At 46.7% G+C, this 24,099-nt stretch overlaps 1 protein-coding gene across 5 annotated transcripts; it reads left to right on the forward strand.

The window, feature by feature from the left end:
• Positions 1–1,661: 1,661 nt before the first annotated feature.
• LOC112222376 (protein FAM110A) lies at positions 1,662–23,866 on the forward strand. 5 transcript variants are annotated; one of them, XM_042304178.1, is made up of 4 exons: positions 1,662–1,799; positions 2,016–2,078; positions 20,630–20,973; positions 21,157–23,866. In XM_042304178.1, the coding sequence occupies exon 4, from the start codon at positions 21,164–21,166 to the stop codon at positions 22,562–22,564; it is 1,401 nt and encodes a 466-aa protein (XP_042160112.1). In that variant the 5' UTR covers positions 1,662–1,799; positions 2,016–2,078; positions 20,630–20,973; positions 21,157–21,163; the 3' UTR covers positions 22,565–23,866. The 5 variants fall into 5 exon arrangements, with proteins under 5 accessions (XP_042160112.1, XP_042160113.1, XP_042160114.1 ...); XM_042304180.1 differs by lacking the exons at positions 1,662–1,799; positions 2,016–2,078 and adding an exon at positions 14,396–14,549 and having other exon boundaries at positions 21,157–22,577; positions 22,765–23,866; XM_042304179.1 differs by lacking the exon at positions 20,630–20,973.
• The last annotated feature ends 233 nt before the right edge of the window (positions 23,867–24,099 follow it).

Raw genomic sequence — 24,099 nt, forward strand, 5'->3', positions numbered from 1 at the left:
TCACTATCTTCTTTGAGTCTAGGTCATCTTGAATTAGTTAATTTATGCAGTTTGTTGCCAAAACATTAGATCATCAGTCCACTTGGTCCCCACCGGATACAGGATTCAGAGAATGTATACACACACACACACACACACACACACACAACTTTGCCATCAATGTGAACTCTCTGTGCAGCACTCTCCATCTTTGCTGGCAGGTGTCCAAGTGGGCAAATACTTTTGCAGCTGTTTTAAATAGCTTCATGTTGATAAGACAGACTGACAATTATGGCGACTATGGGAGCTTCAAGGACACAATCGTTCCGGTTCATGAAGGAATGAGTCGCTTTAAATCCGATAAACCCAGAGAAACATGGTGACAAACTGTTTGACATCCTTTTTGATAGTTATTTGTTTGTGTATAATGAAATGGTTTAGGATAAGTGTAGCCGCTACTCTTGCTATTGTCAACGACACTGAGTGTGCAAAACATTAGGAACACCTTCCTATTGATGCATTTTGCTCTCAGAACAGCCTCTATTTGTCGGGTCACGGACTCTAGAAGGTGTCAAAGGCCTTCCACTGGAATGCTGGCCCATGTTGATTCCAATGCTTCCCACAGTTGTTAAGTTGTCTGAATGTCATTTGGGTGGTGGACCATTCTTGATACACATGGGAAACTGTTGAGCGTAAAAAACTCAGCAGCGTTGCAGTTCTTGACACAGTCAAACCGGTGTGCCTGGCCCGTACTACCATACCCTGTTCAAAGGCACTTCAATCTGTTGTCTTTCCCATTCACCCTCTGAATGGAACACATACACAATCCATGTCTCGATTCTCTCAGGGTTTAAAAATCCTTCTTTAACCTGTCTCCTCCCCTTCATCTACACTGATTTGAAGTGGATTTAACCAGTGACATCAATAAGGGATCATAGCTTTCACCTGGATTCACCTGGTCAGTCTATGTCATGGAAAGAGCAGGTGTTCCTAATGTTTTGTACACGCAGTGTATATCAGTTGGCTGCGTCCTTGTGACATTACCTGGTCAGGTGAGAAGCATGAAATGTCAACATCATGACAATTTTTTTAATCATTCCACAACAAGGTTCTTGTTTGGCAAATTATTTGGGTTGTGCAACTTTGTGTTGATAAAACAAAATGAATCTTTCTTTTTCACTTTCACTCTTTTTGACTGTCTTGTGGCACATCATACAACAACTAAATAAGCTAATCTATCTATGGGGTATGAATGGATGAACAGATGGTGGACTGGATTTCTTTGTGGCATCTGAAAATGTATCTGATTATAAAAAATGTTAGTCCTGCAACTTCTGTCACAAGGCTTTCATTGTAGAGAGCGGTCTCCTAGCAGCCAGAGATGCATCTTCCAAACTGGGAACTGACCAATAGCGGGATTGTGGACATACCAAATTGGGACGTTATGAGGGGTGAATGAAATACCATGCTTTGGAAGAGATGCAGTATTTACAATAGGTAGTCCTAATCTAAAGAAATACCATCGCATATATCCTTAAAAACACAGATATGTATGAAACTGGTACGATTTTTTTTGTAACCTTGAAGACAAATTACAGCGTGCTTTTATTATATTGCCAGTGAATGATCTTGAGTTGGTATCTTCCGCGCCAAAGTTGAATTCCCAGACCGATCTACAACCACACCGATATTTACTTTCTATTCCGTTATCATACTCATCTGGAAATCCCTTTACAGATGCATAATTTTACTGTAACTAGCTAGCTAAATAATCGGGAAAGATTATCCTAACAAATTGATAAACCACTCAGAAGCCCATTGTGAGTAAATTATCTACGTTATTTATACGCATTCAAATTCAGCTTGCTTAAACCAGAATGAATGGCATAACCTAGGCATGGATCTCTTTATCTAGAAAGTTGGGTTCCATAACAATATTATTTTCATGTGATCGTACAACTTTCCCCCAGCAAATTGACTCAAGAGAAACGTGTAAAAGAAGTCCTCATGTGTTGTTGTCCTTTGTGATGAAACAGGTGTGTCCGCCAACTGACTTGTGGGACTGGATAGGTGACCTGTGTGCCTGGTGGATCACAGAAGTAGGCTAATTCCAAACCTTACTTTATGATGTATTCTATGCGGCTTCAACCCTTCAATTGTCATATGAATCCTAAATCATTTTCTCAACGATTGACAGAGCCATGTGGGTCCAAGAAACCCAAAGGTCATCACAGTTAGATTTTTTTATTTAAAAAAAAATCTGGCATCTATCTGGAGACCTATGTTTAATTCCCAGAAATCAGGAGAGAGGTTATGGGCGTTACCTCCACGGAGGGTATTAGGAAGTGGGTCGCTAATGAATGGGGTGTGGGGGACTAGGCTCGGCCTTCTTCTCATTGTTGGTTTATTTACACTCTGGTTTCTGTGTAAGGGCTAAAGTTCCCCTAGGAGAAAGAAGCCAGGGTTTGGGAGATGTTGTCCAGGAAGCAGTGGTCCTTTCCTGTATTGCCCTGGTTGCTGGCTGCTTTTCCTTTCATATGAAATCAGGACCTTGTCTCAGAGGAAACTAAGTCTTGTGTTGTCATCAGACCTTGTGTTTGTGTCTGAGCCAGAAATCAGGAACAGGGATTTATGTGGCGCAGCATACTGAATGCTGCTCTACTTATGAATGAACAGGCCATTACCGATGCTGCTCGCTCAGGTGAAGAAATTACATAACATGCTTACATGTTAAAATCCATTGGAAAAGGAACCATGGCACATTGTTACTGCAGAAATCCATTGGAACATCAAACAGTGACATTCAACAGTTGTCTGTCTGATAAACAACAAACCTCTTCCTTGTCATTTTCTTTCTTAATAATTCCCACCCGGAATACTCCCCTTTTGTTTGCAATCTTGAAAAGCCTGCTGACTACTTCCTCAATAGTGGTGAAACTAGATACCTACGTATGTTTTCTTAACCTTTCTAAGAATGTTTTAGGAACCCCCATAGCAAAGCTTTATTATACATCATGGTACACACAGACAAGTTCTAGCAGTGCATCGATATGGATGTTCTTTAGAATTCAGTATTGGCAGAGCACTAAACTGAGTCACCAGCATCCCCCTCACACTACCATCCCACTGGGTGTTTGAGTCATTTTCCCCAGGAAGTTGGATTTACACGCTCACTTGTTTTTTTAAAGAGAGAAGTCAATTGTTGTACTTTATTTAGTAGTGAATTTTATCAACAGGTGTATGTATCCCTCTTCACACGTATCTCTGGTCTGTCGGCCACAAATCCAGACAGATTGATGTCAGGGGTGTTATGGGTAACATTACAGTTAGTCTGGTAAAAAAGCATGAGCTGACGCACGACCAACGTTTAGTAGAGGTGCTGACTAACGGAGAGTAAACTGTAGAAAAAGAAAGTCACACACTATACATGCTCCTGTCCCACACTATACATTCTCCTGTCCCACACTATACATGCTCCTGTCCCACACTATACATGCTCCTGTCCCACACTATACATGCTCCTGTCCCACACTATACATGCTCCTGTCCCACACTATACATTCTCCTGTCCCACACTATACATGCTCCTGTCCCACACTATACATTCTCCTGTCCCACACTATACATGCTCCTGTCCCACACTATACATGCTCCTGTCCCACACTATACATTCTCCTGTCCCACACTATACATGCTCCTGTCCCACACTATACATTCTCCTGTCCCACACTATACATTCTCCTGTCCCACACTATACATTCTCCTGTCCCACACTATACATGCTCCTGTCCCACACTATACATTCTCCTGTCCCCACACTATACATTCTCCTGTCCCACACTATACATGCTCCTGTCCCACACTATACATGCTCCTGTCCCACACTATACATGCTCCTGTCCCACACTATACATGCTCCTGTCCCACACTATACATGCTCCTGTCCCACACTATACATGCTCCTGTCCCACACTATACATGCTCCTGTCCCAACATTATTTAATGGGTAAACTTAAACAACATTATTTAATGGGTAAACCTAACCAACGTTATTTACTGGGTAAACCTAACCAACGTTATTTACTGGGTAAACCTAACCAACGTTATTTACTGGGTAAACTTAACCAATGTTATTTAATGGGTAAACTTTAACAACATTATTTACTGGGTAAACCTAACCAACGTTTCAGCAGTGCCTTGAATAGCCACACAAATATAATGACATGTTTTCTTTGGGGTTACATCGTCTACCAGACCAGATTGCATAATATCAACATGTAATTAACAATCTGGGTTAGTGCAGTTATTACACTTCTTGTTTGGAACCGCACCAGATGACCTTCTGGCCTATGAGCTCAGACTTGATTAAAAAAGAGACGACATCAAATTGTAATTTACTAAAACGCCGTTCTCTGCTCCAATTTACATAGCAGGAAAGGGATGTAGTAGACTATCAGAAAGAGTTTTGGGTGGTTTGTCTGTTTTTGGGATGGGATAGGAAAACTCCCACGTTGCTGGTGGGGTAATAGTTTTTTGAGGTTTGTCTGTTTTTGGGATGGGATAGGACAACTCCCACATTGCTGGTGGGGTAATAGTTTTGGGTGGTTTGTCTGTTTTTGGGATGGGATAGGACAACTCCCACATTGCTGGTAGAGTAATAGTTTTGGGTGGTTTTTTTCTTATTGGGATGGGATAGGACAACTCCCACATTGCTGGTAGAGTAATAGTTTTGGGTGGTTTGTCTCTTATTGGGATGGGATAGGACAACTCCCACATTGCTGGTAGAGTAATAGTTTTGGGTGGTTTGTCTGTTTTTGGGATGGGATAGGACAACTCCCACATTGCTGGTGGGGTAATAGTTTTGGGTGGTTTGTCTGTTTTTGGGATGGGATAGGACAACTCCCACATTGCTGGTAGAGTAATAGTTTTGGGTGGTTTGTCTCTTATTGGGATGGGATAGGACAACTCCCACATTGCTGGTGGGGTAATAGTTCTGTAAAGATGTTAGTCCGTTCCCTCAGGGGCTGACTGGATGTCAGGTTGCCCTGTTCTCTGACTTATTCTGCTTGTTGTCAGTGCTGTTACTGACTATCTGCTGCTGTCATACTATTTTGTATTTGAGCAATATGATTGACTGTTCATTCAAGCAGCACCACGCTACCAAGAGCCACAACTTCTCGAGCATGCGAACAGTACAGAATTTGATACTTAACACCAATGATTTATATATACGCTAGATGATCGATAGAGGGGTGCTGTGTCGAAGCCACCGTGCCTCCATCTTGGCACTCCCTCACGTTGTAAAGAATTTTTGTAAATACATTTTTCCTTTTTTTTATTTCACCTTTATTTAACCAGGTAGGCTAGTTGAGAACACCTTTATTTAACCAGGTAGGCTAGTTGAGAACACCTTTATTTAACCAGGTAGGCTAGTTGAGAACACCTTTATTTAACCAGGTAGGCTAGTTGAGAACACCTTTATTTAACCAGGTAGGCCAGTTGAGAACACCTTTATTTAACCAGGTAGGCTTGTTGAGAACACCTTTATTTAACCAGGTAGGCTAGTTGAGAACACCTTTATTTAACCAGGTAGGCTAGTTGAGAACACCTTTATTTAACCAGGTAGGCCAGTTGAGAACACCTTTATTTAACCAGGTAGGCTAGTTGAGAACACCTTTATTTAACCAGGTAGGCCAGTTGAGAACACCTTTATTTAACCAGGTAGGCTAGTTGAGAACACCTTTATTTAACCAGGTAGGCCAGTTGAGAACACCTTTATTTAACCAGGTAGGCTTGTTGAGAACACCTTTATTTAACCAGGTAGGCCAGTTGAGAACACCTTTATTTAACCAGGTAGGCCAGTTGAGAACACCTTTATTTAACCAGGTAGGCTAGTTGAGAACACCTTTATTTAACCAGGTAGGCCAGTTGAGAACACCTTTATTTAACCAGGTAGGCTAGTTGAGAACACCTTTATTTAACCAGGTAGGCCAGTTGAGAACACCTTTATTTAACCAGGTAGGCTTGTTGAGAACACCTTTATTTAACCAGGTAGGCCAGTTGAGAACACCTTTATTTAACCAGGTAGGCCAGTTGAGAACACCTTTATTTAACCAGGTAGGCTAGTTGAGAACACCTTTATTTAACCAGGTAGGCTAGTTGAGAACACCTTTATTTAACCAGGTAGGCCAGTTGAGAACACCTTTATTTAACCAGGTAGGCCAGTTGAGAACACCTTTATTTAACCAGGTAGTCTAGTTGAGAACACCTTTATTTAACCAGGTAGGCTAGTTGAGAACACCTTTATTTAACCAGGTAGGCTAGTTGAGAACACCTTTATTTAACCAGGTAGGCTTGTTGAGAACACCTTTATTTAACCAGGTAGGCTAGTTGAGAACACCTTTATTTAACCAGGTAGGCTAGTTGAGAACACCTTTATTTAACCAGGTAGGCTAGTTGAGAACACCTTTATTTAACCAGGTAGGCTAGTTGAGAACACCTTTATTTAACCAGGTAGGCTAGTTGAGAACACCTTTATTTAACCAGGTAGGCTAGTTGAGAACACCTTTATTTAACCAGGTAGGCTAGTTGAGAACACCTTTATTTAACCAGGTAGGCTAGTTGAGAACACCTTTATTTAACCAGGTAGGCTAGTTGAGAACACCTTTATTTAACCAGGTAGGCTAGTTGAGAACACCTTTATTTAACCAGGTAGGCTAGTTAAGAACAAGTTCTCATTTACAACTGCGACCTGGCCAAGATACAGCATAGCATTTGCCACATTTATTAAAATAAAGACACCTTAATGCATACTTTTAAATTCTATTATGTTATCTAAACATAAAATGAAAAAAATATCAAAATATTTTCCTTACAGTATTTTTTTTTTTTCTGTCTGTGAAACATTGAATTGAAATAGTGTAGAATTCCATTCTTTCCTATGGAGGACTGCTCTTCCTGGGGAGTGCCAATATGGCCGACCAATGGCTTCAAAGCATCTCAATGGCCAATACATAGGCATCAGCAATCCAGGGTTTATATAAATTGTTGGTTCACACAGCACATGCAAACTGTCCTCCCCTGAGCAAAAAGAATCACCCCTCAATCTATTCGCTGAGATTATTTATTTCAGAGAAAGTGATTTACAAAAGTAAACCGTCAATAGTGAACATACTAGCAAATTTACTAGCTACTGTTGATAGTCTACAAAATGAAAGCTACAAAAATACACTTGAACATTTGCTTTGGCTAGCATACTGTACCCCAGCAGGGTAGCCTAGTGGAAATACGAATTTGTTCTTAACTGACTTGCCTAGTTAAATAAAGGTAAAATAAAAATAAATAAATATCTTTCGGAACACAATTGTCTTAAAGGGGCAGCGTCCTATTTTGAAAACAACTCTCTAAATGACATCCTTTTACAAAAATGTATGCAATTAAATAATACACTAATATACCACCCCACTCAGTTTGAAGTTGTCTTTGCATCTCTCTTGTCTTGCATCAGAGGTAAGCCAAACAGAAGGAGTATGGTAGTGATGATGACGTGCCTAAATGGATAGCTAAAGCTTTGACTCTGAAGCACAAGATAACAGAGGGTAATTTTGTGCTGACTTTTGCCATCTACTGAATAATAAAAAATAAATCAATGCCGTTTTCAGTTATACATTGAAGATGATTTTGTGTGGAAAACGAGTCACAGGTACAGTTACATTTCCCCTTGTCTTGATCATTTTTTCAGGTCTTGCGTTTCTAGGTGCACGTTTTCCCCTTTGCCTCCCTTTTCAGTGTTTTAACTTGCGACTCGTGATGTTATGTGCCAGAACAAGATGCTAGAAGGCCGTGCCAACTTCGACCAAGATCACAATCATTCACCGACACTAGGGACAGACAGACTTCTCTTGTCTGATTCTCTGGTGTTTTGAAATGCTGTTCAGCTCCAGGTCTGTGAGGAATGTGTGCAGGATCTCTCGTGTCTGCTGATGGAGGCTGAGACCTTCCCTTCGTTCATTACCAAAGGGACCGTTGACCAACTGAGCTGTGTGTTTAAACAGTGAGCTGTGTGTTTAAACAGTGAGCTGTGTGATTGGTTCACGCTGTGTCTCCTGGGTTCGAAGTGGGAGTCGGATCCTTAGGGTAGTAAAACTGAGAGGTAGGCGGGGAGTCAACTCTCCATGGCAACTATTCACGTGAACTTGTGCTATTGTGCAAAGTATCTCTTCACTTGGTGTTTTGGCTCTATTTGTGCCAGACTCTTTGTAGAGTTTTATCTCTCAAAAGAATGGTCATACTGTAATCCACTGGCAGTGGGCTGCTGTTACACTACCGGTGACTGTACACCTTGTGGGTCTGTTGCAGGTCATTGACCCTGATAAGCTAACTGAAAGACATTTGAATTTGAACTGTAGTGTATCATAGGCAAATTTACAATGAATGCAAATGTGAGTAGATAACAAGGTATGTTTTATTGCATCATTATAGTGCTGTTATGTTTCAGGTCTTTCATTTCTCCATAGTTAGCTGGATAGAGACTGTGAGGCCATTTAGTTAGCTGGATAGAGACTGTGAGGCCATTTAGTTAGCTGGATAGAGACTGTGGGCCATTTAGTTAGCTGGATAGAGACTGTGAGGCCATTTAGTTAGCTGGATAGAGACTGTGAGGCCATTTAGTTAGCTGGATAGAGACTGTGGGGCCATTTAGTTAGCTGGATAGAGACTGTGGGGCCATTTAGTTAGCTGGATAGAGACTGTGGGGCCATTTAGTTAGCTGGATAGAGACTGTGGGGCCATTTAGTTAGCTGGATAGAGACTGTGAGGCAATTTAGTTAGCTGGATAGAGACTGTGGAGCCATTTAGTTAGCTGGATAGAGACTGTGGGGACATTTAGTTCAGTGTGTGAGTGTGTGTGTGTGTTTGTTTGTTTGTTTGTTTGAGCCCAGAGGTCAGGCTCAGGGACAGTCCAAATCGAAGTGTCATTGCAAAAATAAAATGTCCACGACTCTCCCCTTGTTCTGTGAAGGGAATTGAAGAATTGCACAACCTCCCCTTGTTCTGTGAATATAATTAGCTCAAATGAATATTTACATCAACAAATAACAGTAGCTGTAGGAACCCTGTGTTTATAAAGGTGGATATCCACTTTGCCATTTCAGGATGCTTTTGTGGCACAGTCGATGCCAGGCAGGGCTACGGGCCAGAAGGTTGATGCCAGGCAGGGCTACTGGCCAGAAGGTTGATGCCAGGCAGGGCTACGGGCCAGAAGGTTGATGCCAGGCAGGGCTACTGGCCAGAAGGTTGATGCCAGGCAGGGCTACGGGCCAGAAGGTTGATGCCAGGCAGGGCTACGGGCCAGAAGGTTGATGCCAGGCGGGGCTACGGGCCAGAAGGCTGATGCCAGGCAGGGCTACGGGCCAGAAGGTTGATGCCAGGCAGGGCTACGGGCCAGAAGGTTGATGCCAGGCAGGGCTACGGGCCAGAAGGTTGATGCCAGGCAGGGCTACGGGCCAGAAGGTTGTTGCCAGGCAGGGCTACGGGCCAGAAGGTTGATGCCAGGCAGGGCTACGGGCCAGAAGGTTGATGCCAGGCAGGGCTACGGACCAGAAGGTTGATGCCAGACAGGGCTACGGGCCAGAAGGTTGATGCCTGTCTCCCTGCCTGTCTCCTGTCTCCCTGCCTGGTCTCCTGTCTCCCTGCCTGGTCTCCCTGCCTGTCTCCTTTCTCCCTGCCTGGTCTCCCTGCCTGTTTCCTGTCTCCCTGCCTGTCTCCTGTCTCCCTGCCTGTTTCATTAGATGACAACACAAGCCGGCTGTAGACAATGATCAGTTAGGTGGTAATCAGATTTTCAACATGTTGATTCTATATTTATAATAGCATTATGTCTATTATAAATATAGCATCAACTTGGTTGCACTACAACCAATAAGCAAATCCTTCTGACTTTGGGAGCTTCAACATCACGGTTTGCGTATTTCGACACCACAATCTGCACAGTTAGGATGCTGGAATGATATTTTGGATATACGTGCCCAGGTAACCTACAGCAGACTTTTTAAAGCAGCCTAATCAGATTCCAACATTGTGACTGGTTGTGTTTATGCCACACATAGAAGTTAATACATTTGAAAAGTTAAATAACAAATATGTAGGCTATAGGCTTTGAAGCGTTATGGGTTCGGTAACTGGTAATTGTCGCTCAGATTTGAGAGGAGCATTCGTTAAGCCCTTTCAACCTCAGCTAGAAACTAGTAATACAAAAACATGGATCAAAATGGGAAGTCTGACAGTGTACCTCTGGCTATCTGTTCATAAAGCGGACATTTTGTTATTGTAGATTTGTCCAAGACGTCTGGCGCTGTAGATGGATGGTCCATGTCGTAGGTTATTATATTAAACCCCTGCTGGAGAATACCAATCATACACTATGTCTGTTTAATCCTCTCTGACACCTACCTGGCAGCTGGCTAACGCAGGTGGAACAGGAGCAGGTGTTAGGTTGTTAGGGTACACGCTCAGCTAAACTTGAGTTTCCATGGTGAAACATTACCATAGCTACTGGGTACACTTTGGAAGTCGTTAGGAATGTTCAATAGTTGTTCTTGCTGAGGTGTGTTCCTCTGGCAGAGTGGTGTGTGTTTCTAAGCAGCTAGAGGATGGAGAAGCGGAGAGAGGGGGCTAACTCACATGGACCAGGGTTGATGGTCTGTCTGGACAGGTGCTGGTTTAGCAGAAGGCTAATGGAGTGGGTGGTATTTTGGTATTTTATTAGCATCCCCATTAGCTGTTGCAAAAGCAGCTGCTACTCTTCCTGGGGTCCACATGAAACATGACACATGACATAATACAGAACATTAATAGACAACTACAGCCCAAGGACAGAACTACATACATTTGAAGGATCAGAGGGCTGTTTGTCGCTGTTCTCTGTGATCTGACTGGTTCTGCTGTTCTCTGTGATCTGACTGGTTCTGCTGTTCTCTGTGATCTGACTGGTTCTGCTGTTCTCTGTGATCTGACTGGTTCTGCTGTTCTCTGTGATCTGACTGGTTCTGCTGTTCTCTGATCTGACTGGTTCTGCTGTTCTCTGATCTTACTGGTTCTGCTGTTCTGATCTGACTGGTTCTGCTGTTCTCTGTGATCTGACTGGTTCTGCTGTTCTCTGATCTGACTGGTTCTGCTGTTCTCTGTGATCTGACTGGTTCTGCTGTTCTCTGTGATCTGACTGGTTCTGCTGTTCTCTCTGATCTGACTTGTTCTGCTGTTCTCTCTGATCTGACTGGTTCTGCTGTTCTCTGATCTGACTGGTTCTGCTGTTCTCTGATCTGACTGGTTCTGCTGTTCTCTGTGATCTGACTGGTTCTGCTGTTCTCTGTGATCTGACTGGTTCTGCAGTTCTGCTGTTCTCTCTGATCTGACTGGTTCTGCTGTTCTCTGTGATCTGACTGGTTCTGCTGTTCTCTGTGATCTGACTGGTTCTGCTATTCTCTGTGATCTGACTGGTTCTGCTATTCTCTGGGATCTGACTGGTTCTGCTGTTCTCTGTGATCTGACTGGTTCTGCTGTTCTCTGTGATCTGACTGGTTCTGCTGTTCTCTGTGATCTGACTGGTTCTGCTATTCTCTGGGATCTGACTGGTTCTGCTGTTCTCTGTGATCTGACTGGTTCTGCTGTTCTCTGTGATCTGACTGGTTCTGCTGTTCTCTGTGATCTGACTGGTTCTGCTGTTCTCTGTGATCTGACTGGTTCTGCTGTTCTCTGTGATCTGACTGGTTCTGCTGTTCTCTGTGATCTGACTGGTTCTGCTGTTCTCTCTGATATGGCTGGTTCTGCTGTTCTCTCTGATATGACTGGTTCTGCTGTTCTCTCTGATCTGACTGGTTCTGCTGTTCTGTGATCTGACTGGTTCTGCTGTTCTCTGTGATCTGACTGGTTCTGCTGTTCTCTCTGATCTGACTTGTTCTGCTGTTCTCTGTGATCTGACTGGTTCTGCAGTTCTGCTGTTCTCTGTGTTTGATGGGACACCCCGACAGTGGAGGATGTTATGTGGTGGGATACTGTCCTAACTAGACTAACGGTTTGTTTTGACATCAACTGACTGGATGTCTTTAAATCATGATGACATATGGGGCTATTATATTATTGTAGTGTTTGTGTTCTTGACCTTTCACTGCAGAGTGCAGACAGCTAGTCAGTGTTTAAGTGGAAAGACGGTGCTAGTTTCACTGTGCTGTGTCAGAAAAATAACACTCCACCCTACATGTAGTCTCCCATAAATAAGCAAGATGTGTGTTTTGAACTGTAGAAGAGAAGCTCTGTCTCACAAGAAGCCATAAAGCCGCTGGTAGGAATTTACTTGGACATAGCACAGTCCTTTCCAGGTGTTCCCAGTAGGTCTGCCGCTGTAACGCAGGCCTATCAGGCTGTAACTCAGGCCTATCAGACTGTAACTCAGGCCTATCAGGCTGTAACGCAGGCCTATCAGACTGTAACTCAGGCCTATCAGGCTGTAACTCAGGCCTATCAGACTGTAACTCAGGCCTATCAGACTGTAACTCAGGCCTATCAGACTGTAACGCAGGCCTATCAGACTGTAACGCAGGCCTATCAGGCTGTAACTCAGGCCTATCAGACTGTAACGCAGGCCTATCAGGCTGTAACTCAGGCCTATCAGACTGTAACTCAGGCCTATCAGACTGTAACTCAGGCCTATCAGACTGTAACGCAGGCCTATCAGACTGTAACTCAGGCCTATCAGGCTGTAACGCAGGCCTATCAGACTGTAACGCAGGCCTATCAGGCTGTAACTCAGGCCTATCAGGCTGTAACGCAGGCCTATCAGACTGTAACTCAGGCCTATCAGACTGTAACTCAGGCCTATCAGGCTCAGGCCTATCAGGCTGTAACTCAGGCCTATCAGGCTGTAACTCAGGCCTATCAGGCTGTAACTCAGGCCTATCAGGCTGTAACTCAGGCCTATCAGACTGTAACTCAGGCCTATCAGACTGTAACTCAGGCCTATCAGGCTGTAACTCAGGCCTATCAGGCTGTAACGCAGGCCTATCAGGCTGTAACGCAGGCCTATCAGGCTGTAACTCAGGCCTATCAGACTGTAACTCAGGCCTATCAGACTGTAACTCAGGCCTATCAGGCTGTAACTCAGGCCTATCAGACTGTAACTCAGGCCTATCAGGCTGTAACTCAGGCCTATCAGGCTGTAACGCAGGCCTATCAGGCTGTAACTCAGGCCTATCAGGCTGTAACTCAGGCCTATCAGGCTGTAACGCAGGCCTATCAGGCTGTAACTCAGGCCTATCAGGCTGTAACGCAGGCCTATCAGGCTGTAACGCAGGCCTATCAGACTGTAACTCAGGCCTATCAGGCTGTAACTCAGGCCTATCAGGCTGTAACTCAGGCCTATCAGACTGTAACTCAGGCCTATCAGGCTGTAACGCAGGCCTCAGACTGTAACGCAGGCCTATCAGGCTGTAACGCAGGCCTATCAGACTGTAACGCAGGCCTATCAGGCTGTAACGCAGGCCTATCAGACTGTAACGCAGGCCTATCAGGCTGTAACGCAGGCCTATCAGACTGTAACTCAGGCCTATCAGGCTGTAACTCAGGCCTATCAGGCTGTAACTCGGGCCTATCGGGCCTATCAGGCTGTAACTCAGGCCTATCAGGCTGTAACTCAGGCCTATCAGGCTGTAACTCAGGCCTATCAGGCTGTAACTCAGGCCTATCAGGCTGTAACTCGGGCCTATCAGGCTGTAACTCAGGCCTATCAGGCTGTAACTCAGGCCTATCAGGCTGTAACTCAGGCCTATCAGACTGTAACTCAGGCCTATCAGGCTGTAACGCAGGCCTATCAGACTGTAACTCAGGCCTATCAGGCTGTAACTCAGGCCTATCAGACTGTAACTCAGGCCTATCAGGCTGGCTCGGCAGGATATCTTCATCCATTTGCACATGATTTTCTTTCCTTTACCCATCCTTTTCTATGATGTAATGTCACTTCCTGTCCAGCAGACCAGAGGTGTGTTTCAACTGGAATGAATGTATATGCCCATATAATAGGTCAGAGTTCATATTGTTTGTTTATTGGGTTTGTTAGGGACAAAGAAGGTGATTTTATGCTGGATAAAAGGAATGCCTGCACTAAATGACAGTTTGACTGACAGTGTACTGAAATCCTAGCCTGGCACAGTGGCACCATTCCCTTGGTCATCTGTCACAGGTCGAGGAAAATATGTCCAACCTTTTAAAAGGAAGCGGGGAAGAGAGTGTCAGAAAGTAGAAGGGATGTCATGTGGCTGAGAGCAAAAGTCCTTACGTCCTGCATGGCTCTTCCTGATTCATGACGTAGGGCGGAGTGAGAGCAGGAGGAGGAGTGAGCCAGCCTTTTAAAGGCTTGTCTTCAGACAGCACTCAACACATGCTCACAAGACGCAGACTCATGATCTACGTTCTCATAGCCAGCTTTTCACTTAGAGGAGAGGAATCTTCAGTGTCCCAGGGAGTGTTCTGTTCCAGGTCTCTGAGACTCCACTGGAGATTCCGTTGGTGAACACTCACAAGTAAGTAAACTAGAACTGTCTGAACGAGCAGATCAAACAGTCAGAGTTTAGACGTGGTTTGTGTCTGTGTGCTTTTATGGTAGGAGGCTTTGGTCTCTGTTAGTTGAGGTAACCAAACTTTGACTCAATGGAAATAACTTTTTGTACTCCAGACATGTAAGTGACATTTATATTAACCAGAAGCACATTCCATTTGAAACTAACCTAGATACATTTGTTGTAAGTTTGCTGAACAAATGTTATTAAAAAAACAACGCCTGTGGAGACTTCTATCCATGAAGACACAGAGACCATCCATTCTGTCTGTGTCTTCTCGTCTCTGGCTCCCTGTGGCCTCATTGTTGCTGGAATGTTCCTAAAAATACTGGCCTTGATTATAACATATGGCAACTCTGCTCGAAGACAATCGTCTCTCGCCTTAGTCGGGTGAAAGTATGTAAGGCAGTGGAAGAATTGAAGTGTAAACACTTAGCAACCATGCATTTCAGAATGAGAATGTTGAAAACGGATCATGCTGTTTATAATGATGTAGTTCGGACAGTTGTAATACCGAACTGGGATAATGTAGCTTTAAGTCAGATCCACAGGTTGGCTGGTGGTCTCTGTTGCCAGCCTGTGTATAGACTAGTGTGTACAGTGCATTAGGAAAGTTTTCAGACCCCTTGACTTTTTTCCACATGTTTCTACGTTACAGCCTTAACTCATTATGATGAAGCAAAAACAGATTCAGACATTTCTGCACAAGTCGATTTTTTTATATTTTTAAATAAGCATTCAGACCTTTTACTCATTACTTTGTTGAAGCTCCTTTGGCAGCGATTACAGCCTCGAATCTTATTGGGTATGACGCTACAAGCTTGGCACACCTGTATTTGGGGAGTTTCTCCCATTCTTCTCTACAGATCCTCTCAAGCTCTGTAAGGTTTTTCTAAAAACCTGTTTTGGCTTTGTCATTGTGGGATATTGTGTGTAGATTGATGTGTAAAAATAGTAATGTAATCAACTGTAACGTAACAAAATGTGGAAAAAGTAAAGGGGTCTGAATATTTTCGAATGTACCGTAGAAGTCGTAATATCCTCAGGCCGTCAGTTACAACAAACAAACTGCCCCACTCTCTCCTGCACACTTTGGACTTTGAGAGGCTCTCTGCCTGCCTATGGCGAAACAACCTGGGATTCCAGGGGTTAATCATTGGATGATGACTGAGATCTGTGTGTCTGGGGGAAAGTGGGAAAGTGGGTTCTCTGGCAAAGCCAAAAGGAGGCACCAGCTGGTGACTCAGCCTGGCCACTCTCTCCTCCAGAATCACATCTCTGTGATTACTGGGTGACTGACTGGCTGACTGACTGGCTGGCTGGCTGACTAGGGATATGTTTGTGATTGCGCCCGTGCCTGCATATCTTTGTAATGCATTCATTGCTCTGTGCTCCCTTTCTCTCTCCTCTTAGGCTGAGTTTTACTACCACAGTAAAGGCCTGTGGAATTGTCTATACTGTGTTACCTAAGATTAGCAGGGCTGGGGACTGAGCCCTAGGTTTAGGAATTTCAGAGGAACATGAATGGTTGTGAACAGTATGATGATAGATAGAGTTGGAGCACTATAGATGTTTTATGGTAATTTAGGAATATGTGGAACACTGTCTAATCGTCAGTCGTTTGCAGGTGAAGCAGAGTTGAGGGCAAAGGTCACAAAGCCTGTGTCAACATCGTGACTGATGATGAGGGCTTTTGAACTATTCTCTTTTAATTCTCGTGTTCTCGTGGGCTAATGTGGACAAATGGCAGATCTCAGTGTCTCTATGTTTAGCTCCACCAGGGATTTAGCTCTACCAGGGATTTAGCTCCACCATGGGTTTAGCTCCACCAGGGATTAGCCCCACCAGGGATTAGCCCCACCAGGGATTTAGCTCTACCAGGGATTTAGCTCTACCAGGGATTTAGCTCCACCAGGGATTAGGTCCACCAGGGATTAGGTCCACCAGGGATTAGGTCCACCAGGGATTAGGTCCACCAGGGATTAGGTCCACCAGGGATTAGCTCCACCAGGGATTAGCTCCACCAGGGATTAGCTCCACCAGGGATTAGGTCCACCAGGGATTAGCTCCACCAGGGGTTTAGCTCCACCAGGGGTTTAGCTCCACCAGGGATTAGCTCCACCAGGGATTAGCTCCACCAGGGATTAGGTCCACCAGGGATTAGGTCCACCAGGGATTAGCTCCACCAGGGATGAGCTCCACCAGGGATTAGCTCCACCAGGGATTAGCTCCACCAGGGATTAGCTCCACCAGGGATTAGGTCCACCAGGGATTAGGTCCACCAGGGATTAGGTCCACCAGGGATTAGGTCCACCAGGGATTAGCTCCACCAGGGATTAGGTCCACCAGGGATTAGCTCCACCAGGGATTAGCTCCACCAGGGATTAGGTCCACCAGGGATTAGCTCCACCAGGGGTTTAGCTCCACCAGGGTTTAGCTCCACCAGGGATTAGCTCCACCAGGGGTTTAGCTCCACCAGGGGTTTAGCTCCACCAGGGGTTTAGCTCCACCAGGGATTAGCTCCACCAGGGATTAGGTCCACCAGGGATTAGCTCCACCAGGGTTTAGCTCCACCAGGGGTTTAGCTCCACCAGGGATTAGCTCCACCAGGGGTTTAGCTCCACCAGGGATTAGCTCCACCAGGGTTTAGCTCCACCAGGGGTTTAGCTCCACCAGGGGTTTTCCACCAGGGATTAGGTCCACCAGGGTTTAGCTCCACCAGGGATTAGCTCCACCAGGGGTTTAGCTCCACCAGGGGTTTAGCTCCACCAGGGATTAGGTCCACCAGGGTTTAGCTCCACCAGTCCCTCCTCCCCTATTACCCCCATACCACTTTTCACCCTGCATTTACATTTACATACATGGCTAACTCTGAACCTTAACAACTTCACACAAAACAACAGTTTTGAATGATGCAGAGCTTGTTGATCCTGTTCACCCCAAGTCTTTAGTGTCACTGTCCTGATAGAAACACAATAACACTAGAGATGTATCAACGTGAGACTCTGGCGGGCTATTGGTTTGGGGGTTTAGATGACCATGTGTGTACCTATCTACCTCTGAATGCCACTAGCCATTGCTTCAGGAGGAGATGGGTGGGTAGTTGTTGGTTTGTGTTGGTGGGTTGTGTTTCGACACCTTCCTTCTTAGTGCACAGTATTTGGTATTCATGGCCGTATTGCTGGCTGGGGCCACAGATAACAAAGCGAGTGGATTTGAGGATAACACCATCAGTTAGGCTGGGTTTGAATGGACAGGAGGCAGCGTCTAGGGAGAAAAGATTAACCCTCTGTTTTATCACCAGGAACAGGAGAGGTTTACCCTAATTACCACCTGAACAATGAGACTCATTTGTTGGTGTGATTACACCCAGTATGCTAACCATACAAGAATGCTAATCGCACAATAGCATGAGTGTTCCAGTTAACTGGGCAGTTGATTAGGTCAGGAGTGAGAAAAGGAGATGGGGGGGGGTTACTAAGTCTCTCCTCTGAACAAGAATCTGGGTTGAGTGTGTTCTGGAATGATCACTGTCTGTGTGAGACTTGTCTTGCCTTTGACCAGAAGCTGCCGTGTTGTGTTGGACAGTGTCCTGTCCTTGTGTGTATGTCTGTGGGCCTGTAGGGCTGCAGCATGGCTCCACAGTAGCTCTGGATGTGAATGATGACTGGGTCAGGTAAAGCCCAGACACTAGAGAGCCTGCCTGCCTGCCTGCTAGCCTGCCACTTCACCCAGTCAACACTGCCTGAGCAACTGGGCCAGCTATTAAAAGACCTGCCTCTTCGGGACAGCAGTGTGTGAGGAGAGACTGAGCTACACGAGACAATTCAACCTTGTTTTATGTGCCAATATCATGATTATAGTCATGTCCTTTCTGTGTGGGGACTGATATCTACATTTCGACATAACTTGTCCTCTTCTGTCCTCTCCCCATGCTTCAACATAACTTGTCCCCTTCTGTCCTCTCCTGTCCTCTCCCCATGCTTCAACATAACTTGTCCCCTTCTGTCCTCTCCTGTCCTCTCCCCATGCTTCAACATAACTTGTCCTCTTCTGTCCTCTCCTGTCCTCTCCCCATGCTTCAACATACAGTAACTTGTCCTCTCGCCATGCTTCACCCTAACTTGTCCTCTTCTGTCCTCTCTCCATGCTTCACCCTAACTTGTCCTCTTCTGTCCTCTCCCCATGCTTCAACATAACTTGTCCTCTCTCCATGCTTCACCCTAACTTGTCCTCTTCTGTCCTCTCTCCATGCTTCAACATAACTTGTCCTCTCTCCATGCTTCACCCTAACTTGTCCTCTTCTGTCCTCTCTCCATGCTTCAACATAACTTGTCCTCTCTCCATGCTTCACCCTAACTTGTCCTCTTCTGTCCTCTCCCCATGCTTCAACATAACTTGTCCTCTCTCCATGCTTCACCCTAACTTGTCCTCTTCTGTCCTCTCTCCATGCTTCAACATAACTTGTCCTCTCTCCATGCTTCACCCTAACTTGTCCTCTTCTGTCCTCTCTCCATGCTTCACCATAACTTGTCCTCTCCCCATGCTTCAACATAACGTGTCCTCTTCTGTCCTCTTCTGTCCTCTCCCCATGCTTCAACATAACTTGTCCTCTCCTGTCCTCTCTCCATGCTTCAACATAACTTGTCCTCTTCTGTCCTGTCCTCTCCTGTCCTCTCCTGTCCTCTCTCCATGCGTCAACATCGTTGCTGATCTTTTCTTACTGGTTATTTGCTGACTGTCTGCGTACAGTAACCATTCAACTCCAATATTTGTATATCCATCCCTTCTCCTGATTGGTAGAATCAGGGTCATGTGATATTTCACATGATTATTTTAATACAGGATGTAGCTAGATTAGCGAAGGATTTTACTACTGGGACTCTAATGTCTATTTGGGTGGAGAGTTCTTCTTTAGTTTGTCACATACAGAGGAGTAGTGTGAGGTGAATTACAATAGTCTGAGCTGCCTGGTACCAGCCGGCCCTGCTTTCTCTCTCTGATGCTACTCGGGCTCTGGGAGACAGCAAGGCTTTAAAAAGATTCATCAAAAAATTGACGGATGAATATGGTCATGTTGATGATGATGATGACGAAGGGGAATGAGATGAACCCGGTAGAACTTAGTGTGATGTAATCCGGGACTTTGATGGTGTAACTGTAATGAAAAAAAAGATGTGTGAAGACAAAAAAAAAAAAACGGGATTGCTTTTCAATTCCTCTGAAACTGGGGATGAAGAAAAGAGGAGAACTAAGTGGTGGATGAGAGCTGTAATCTGCTGTGAGACCAGAACAGCAATGGAGCAATTCTCTTCTTTCTCCAGTCATGCATTAGGAGTATTAAAAAAGGGCTCATCATTACCAGGAAGAGGTGGTGGTGTGCCAGAGTGTTTGTTGTACTGGGATTTAGAGGATCAGGTTTGGTGTTGTGGAGGGGATATAAATCATCTTCATATCATCTGCCTTGACAGGTTGGACCTGCCCATATTTCATCACAAAGACTTTCTCTCACTGTCTGTCTTGTGGTGTTGAACAAAGAGCAGAACAAGTGGAGTAATTGAGGAAGTTGAAATGTTTTCATAAGATCCTGCAGTGTTTGATGCAACTGAATGTAAAATATTTCAGCTGCTTTTCCCACTTTCTCTCTCTCCTTTAAAAAAAATAAATATTCTCCCTTTCAAGTAATTTCATTTGAATGAAAATCTGTGTGTGTCTGTGTCAGTCTGTGTTTTGTTGTCAGTGGGGGAGGGGTGCAATTGGTCAAGCCTTTGACTACAGCCAATAGCAGTGCAGCTCCCACCCTCCACCCCTCCTCCCTGCCCTGCTGAGATTCCATGTCTGGCCTGTGATTGGCTGCTGTGGGACCCTGTCACCCAGAGGCTGTGAGCGTGTTTAGGGGAGGAGTCAGATGGCATATTAAAGCCGGGCTGTCTGCTCTCCTTTCCTTTAGAGTGCTCCTGTGTGCTTGTGTTAATGTGGAGCAGTAACACAACAGGAAGTCCTATCGGTCTGACACAGTCTTCCTCGCCCTGTCTCCTCTCCAGGAGCCCTGCTGGAGCATCACTCCGGGGACCCTGGGAATCTGTGGAGCTGCCAGTTGATCCGCTGCGTTTAAGGATAGTGGGAGGACCAGACAGACGGAGCTGGATCAGGAGATTTAGTCGCTCAGACAGTCTGACAGTTTTCTGCTGTGTGATTTAGTTAAAGGGACCAACCAGCACCCCAGGATATGCCCCTGTTGGGTCACTAAGCCGGACTGATGTGGTGTGCGAGCCATGGTGACTCTGTCCCACAAGAAGTCTTTCAGTGAGGAAGACTGCGAAAAGGACAGACAATAGACCAGAGGAACGACGTGAAGAGAGCAGGACGAACAGCAGCAGACGAGCCAGTAAGATAGTTAAAGGCCTTGGGTGGGAGGGAGAAGAGGAGACTGGGGGGTAAAAGGTGGAATAGAAGATTCCTATTTTCTCTGGTTTAGGACATTTGAGCGCACAACAAGGACATTGAACATTACCCCCTAACCCCCCCCCGTCTCACCCTCTTTTCCTAACGCTCTGTTCCTCCTTCACAGCTCCAGAATGCCTGTAGAGACCCTCCGGCCCTCAGACGGGCGTCTGGCGGGGGTCCCCTTCACCTCAGCCATGCCTTTCCGTATCCTCAACAAGGGACCCGGCTACTTCCGGCGGCCCGCGGAGCCTGGAGCCCGTAAGCTGAGCGCGGTGGAGCGTCTGGAGGCGGACAAGGCCAAGTATGTGAAGAGCCAGCAGGTGGTGCTCACCAGGCAGGAGCCTGTCAAACCACCCATCATCCGCAAGCCTCTGCTGTCCCCGGGCATGATGCTGCAGTGTCGGATCAACGCCCCCCCGGCCCGCAAGGCTCCCCGGCGGCCTGCCGACTCAGAGAACGGAGGAGGGACAGGAGGGATAGGGTGGCGGAGGGGACCACCTCTTAACCTGGAGATCCTCAACAACCTCATCAACAATGTGTGTGATGCACCCCTTCTCTGCTCCCCATCTTCCGTCCCCTCCTCGCCATACACCTCCTCTCCTTCATCTGGGGGGAACAGCATGGAGAAGGGTCTCTCAGCTGACCGGGAGAGGAGCAATCGAGTCCTGAGCAACCTTAAACCTGTTAATAACTGCAACACCTCCTCCTCCACCACCTCCTCTTCTTCCACCTCCTCTCCCCTTAACAACAACAACAGCCAGACCTGCCCTGACGAGCCCAGCCACCGGCCACCCCCTGTCCCAGCACGGGGCATCAGGGTGGGGGTGCCAGCGCCCTACAGCTCTCCTAACTCCGTGACGGTGCGCAGGGTGGATGTGAGGCCCCAGGCTGAGCCGAGGAAGCCCCAGAGGACCCAGTTTCAGCCTCAGATCAAGCCCAGACAAACTTCCCAGCCCCAGGTGGCTCAGCTCCAGGCCCCATCACCACCACCCTCACAGCAGGCCAAGCCCCAGCCTCTCACCCCCACCCAGGCTTTGCCCTCTCCCCCAACCTGCCTGCCTCCCAGCCCCATGCTGATCCGGGCCGGCATGATGCCCCCAGCCTCCCCTGCTTTCACCCGCCTGTCCTCAGCCAGCTCCAGGGGGTCTCGGCCCGGCTTGGCCCGGAAACACCCCTCCCTACACCGCTCCAAGTCTGACCTGAGCGACCGGTACTCACGAGCCACAGCCGACCTGGAGCGCTTCTTCAACTACTGTGGGCTGCACCCAGAGGAGGTAGAGGGCATGGGGGGAGTGGAGCGCTTCGCCAGGGCCAGCTCAGACATTGTGTCTGTGTCCAAGCTGCGCAGCGCCAGCACCCCCAGCTCTGAGTGTGAGCAGGCGCGGGAACAAGGGGAGATGGAGAGCGAGGAGGGTCCTGCCCGGCCCGGGGAGCGTGTCCCCTACGGAATCTCAATCATCGAGAGGAACGCTCGTGTCATCAAGTGGCTGTACGGGATCCGGCAGGCGCGGGACGCTGTGTCCAACGTTTAGAGGAAAGAGACAGGAGGGGGAGGCTCTGGAATGATACCCAGGCTTAGAGGAAAGAGACAGGAGGGGGAGGCTCTGGAATGATACCCAGGACTAGAGGTTAGAGACAGGAGGGGAGGCTCTGGAATGATACCCAGGCTTAGAGGAAAGAGACAGGAGGGGGAGGCTCTGGAATGATACCCAGGCCTAGAGGTTAGAGACAGGAGGGGGAGGCTCTGGAATGATACCCAGGCTTAGAGGAAAGAGACAGGAGGGGGAGGCTCTGGAATGATACCCAGGACTAGAGGTTAGAGACAGGAGGGGGAGGCTCTGGAATGATACCCAGGACTAGAGGAAAGAGACAGGAGGGGGAGGCTCTGGAATGATACCCAGGACTAGAGGTTAGAGACAGGAGGGGGATGCTCTGGAATGATACCCAGGACTAGAGGAAAGAGACAGGAGGGGAGGCTCTGGAATGATACCCAGGACTAGAGGAAAGAGACAGGAGGGGGAGGCTCTGGAATGATACCCAGGCCTAGAGGTTAGAGACACGAGGGGGAGGCTCTGGAATGATACCCAGGACTAGAGGAAAGAGACAGGAGGGGGAGGCTCTGGAATGATACCCAGGCCTAGAGGTTAGAGACACGAGGGGGAGGCTCTGGAATGATACCCAGGACTAACACAGGTTGTTTTTTATTTATTGATAAATCCCACAGACCATTGAGGGGTACATATTTTCTAGGAGGACATTGTCATTCTGTATTGTGTTGCCTTACGGCATGTATAGTATAATTTCTTAGAAGAGATGAAGGACCAGAAATCACACTCCTCTCTAAACAAATATTCAAAGCAATAATGGCAGTGGTAGAAATGACTGAATGCTGAGGATGATGGTGATGTTGACCAGATGCTGTGGTTCCTGCTGTCACTGTCTGTCTGAAATACAGGTACTTTGGAGGCTGTGTTTAGACTCCAGGGCCCCGTTCTCTCTGCACAGGGGTCCAGGGCCCTGTTCTGTCTGCACAGGGGTCCAGGGCCCTGTTCTGTCTACACAGGGGTCCAGGGCCCTGTTCTGTCTGCACAGGGGTCCAGGGCCCTGTTCTGTCTGCACAGGGGTCCAGGGCCCTGTTCTGTCTACACAGGGGTCCAGGCCCTGTTCTGTCTGCACAGGGGTCCAGGCCCTGTTCTGTCTGCACAGGGGTCCAGGCCCTGTTCTGTCTGCACAGGGGTCCAGACCCTGTTCTGTCTGCACAGGGGTCCAGGCCCTGTTCTGTCTGCACAGGGGTCCAGGCCCTGTTCTGTCTGCACAGGGGTCCAGGCCCTGTTCTGTCTCACACATTCAGGGGTCCAGACCCTGTTCTGTCTGCACAGGGGTCCAGATACTGTGATCTGTCTGTAACAGGGTCCAGGGCCCTGTTCTGTAAAACTGTTAACAGAATCTCATGATGCAAGAAAAGGCTCTAATATGTGTCCTCATCTCAACAAAGCTCTCACACATTCACGGATGACAAAGATAGTCTTGTGTGTGGAGGGTGTGAGAGTGGGGGACTTCATTGATA

Source organism: Oncorhynchus tshawytscha, linkage group LG22, assembly GCF_018296145.1.
Source record: "Oncorhynchus tshawytscha isolate Ot180627B linkage group LG22, Otsh_v2.0, whole genome shotgun sequence".
NCBI lineage: Eukaryota > Metazoa > Chordata > Actinopteri > Salmoniformes > Salmonidae > Oncorhynchus > Oncorhynchus tshawytscha.

What these genes read in the sequence shown, in the direction of transcription:
- LOC112222376 (XM_042304178.1), top strand. Translation starts at nt 21,164, where the DNA reads ATGCCTGTAGAGACCCTCCGGCCCTCAGACGGGCGTCTGGCGGGGGTC.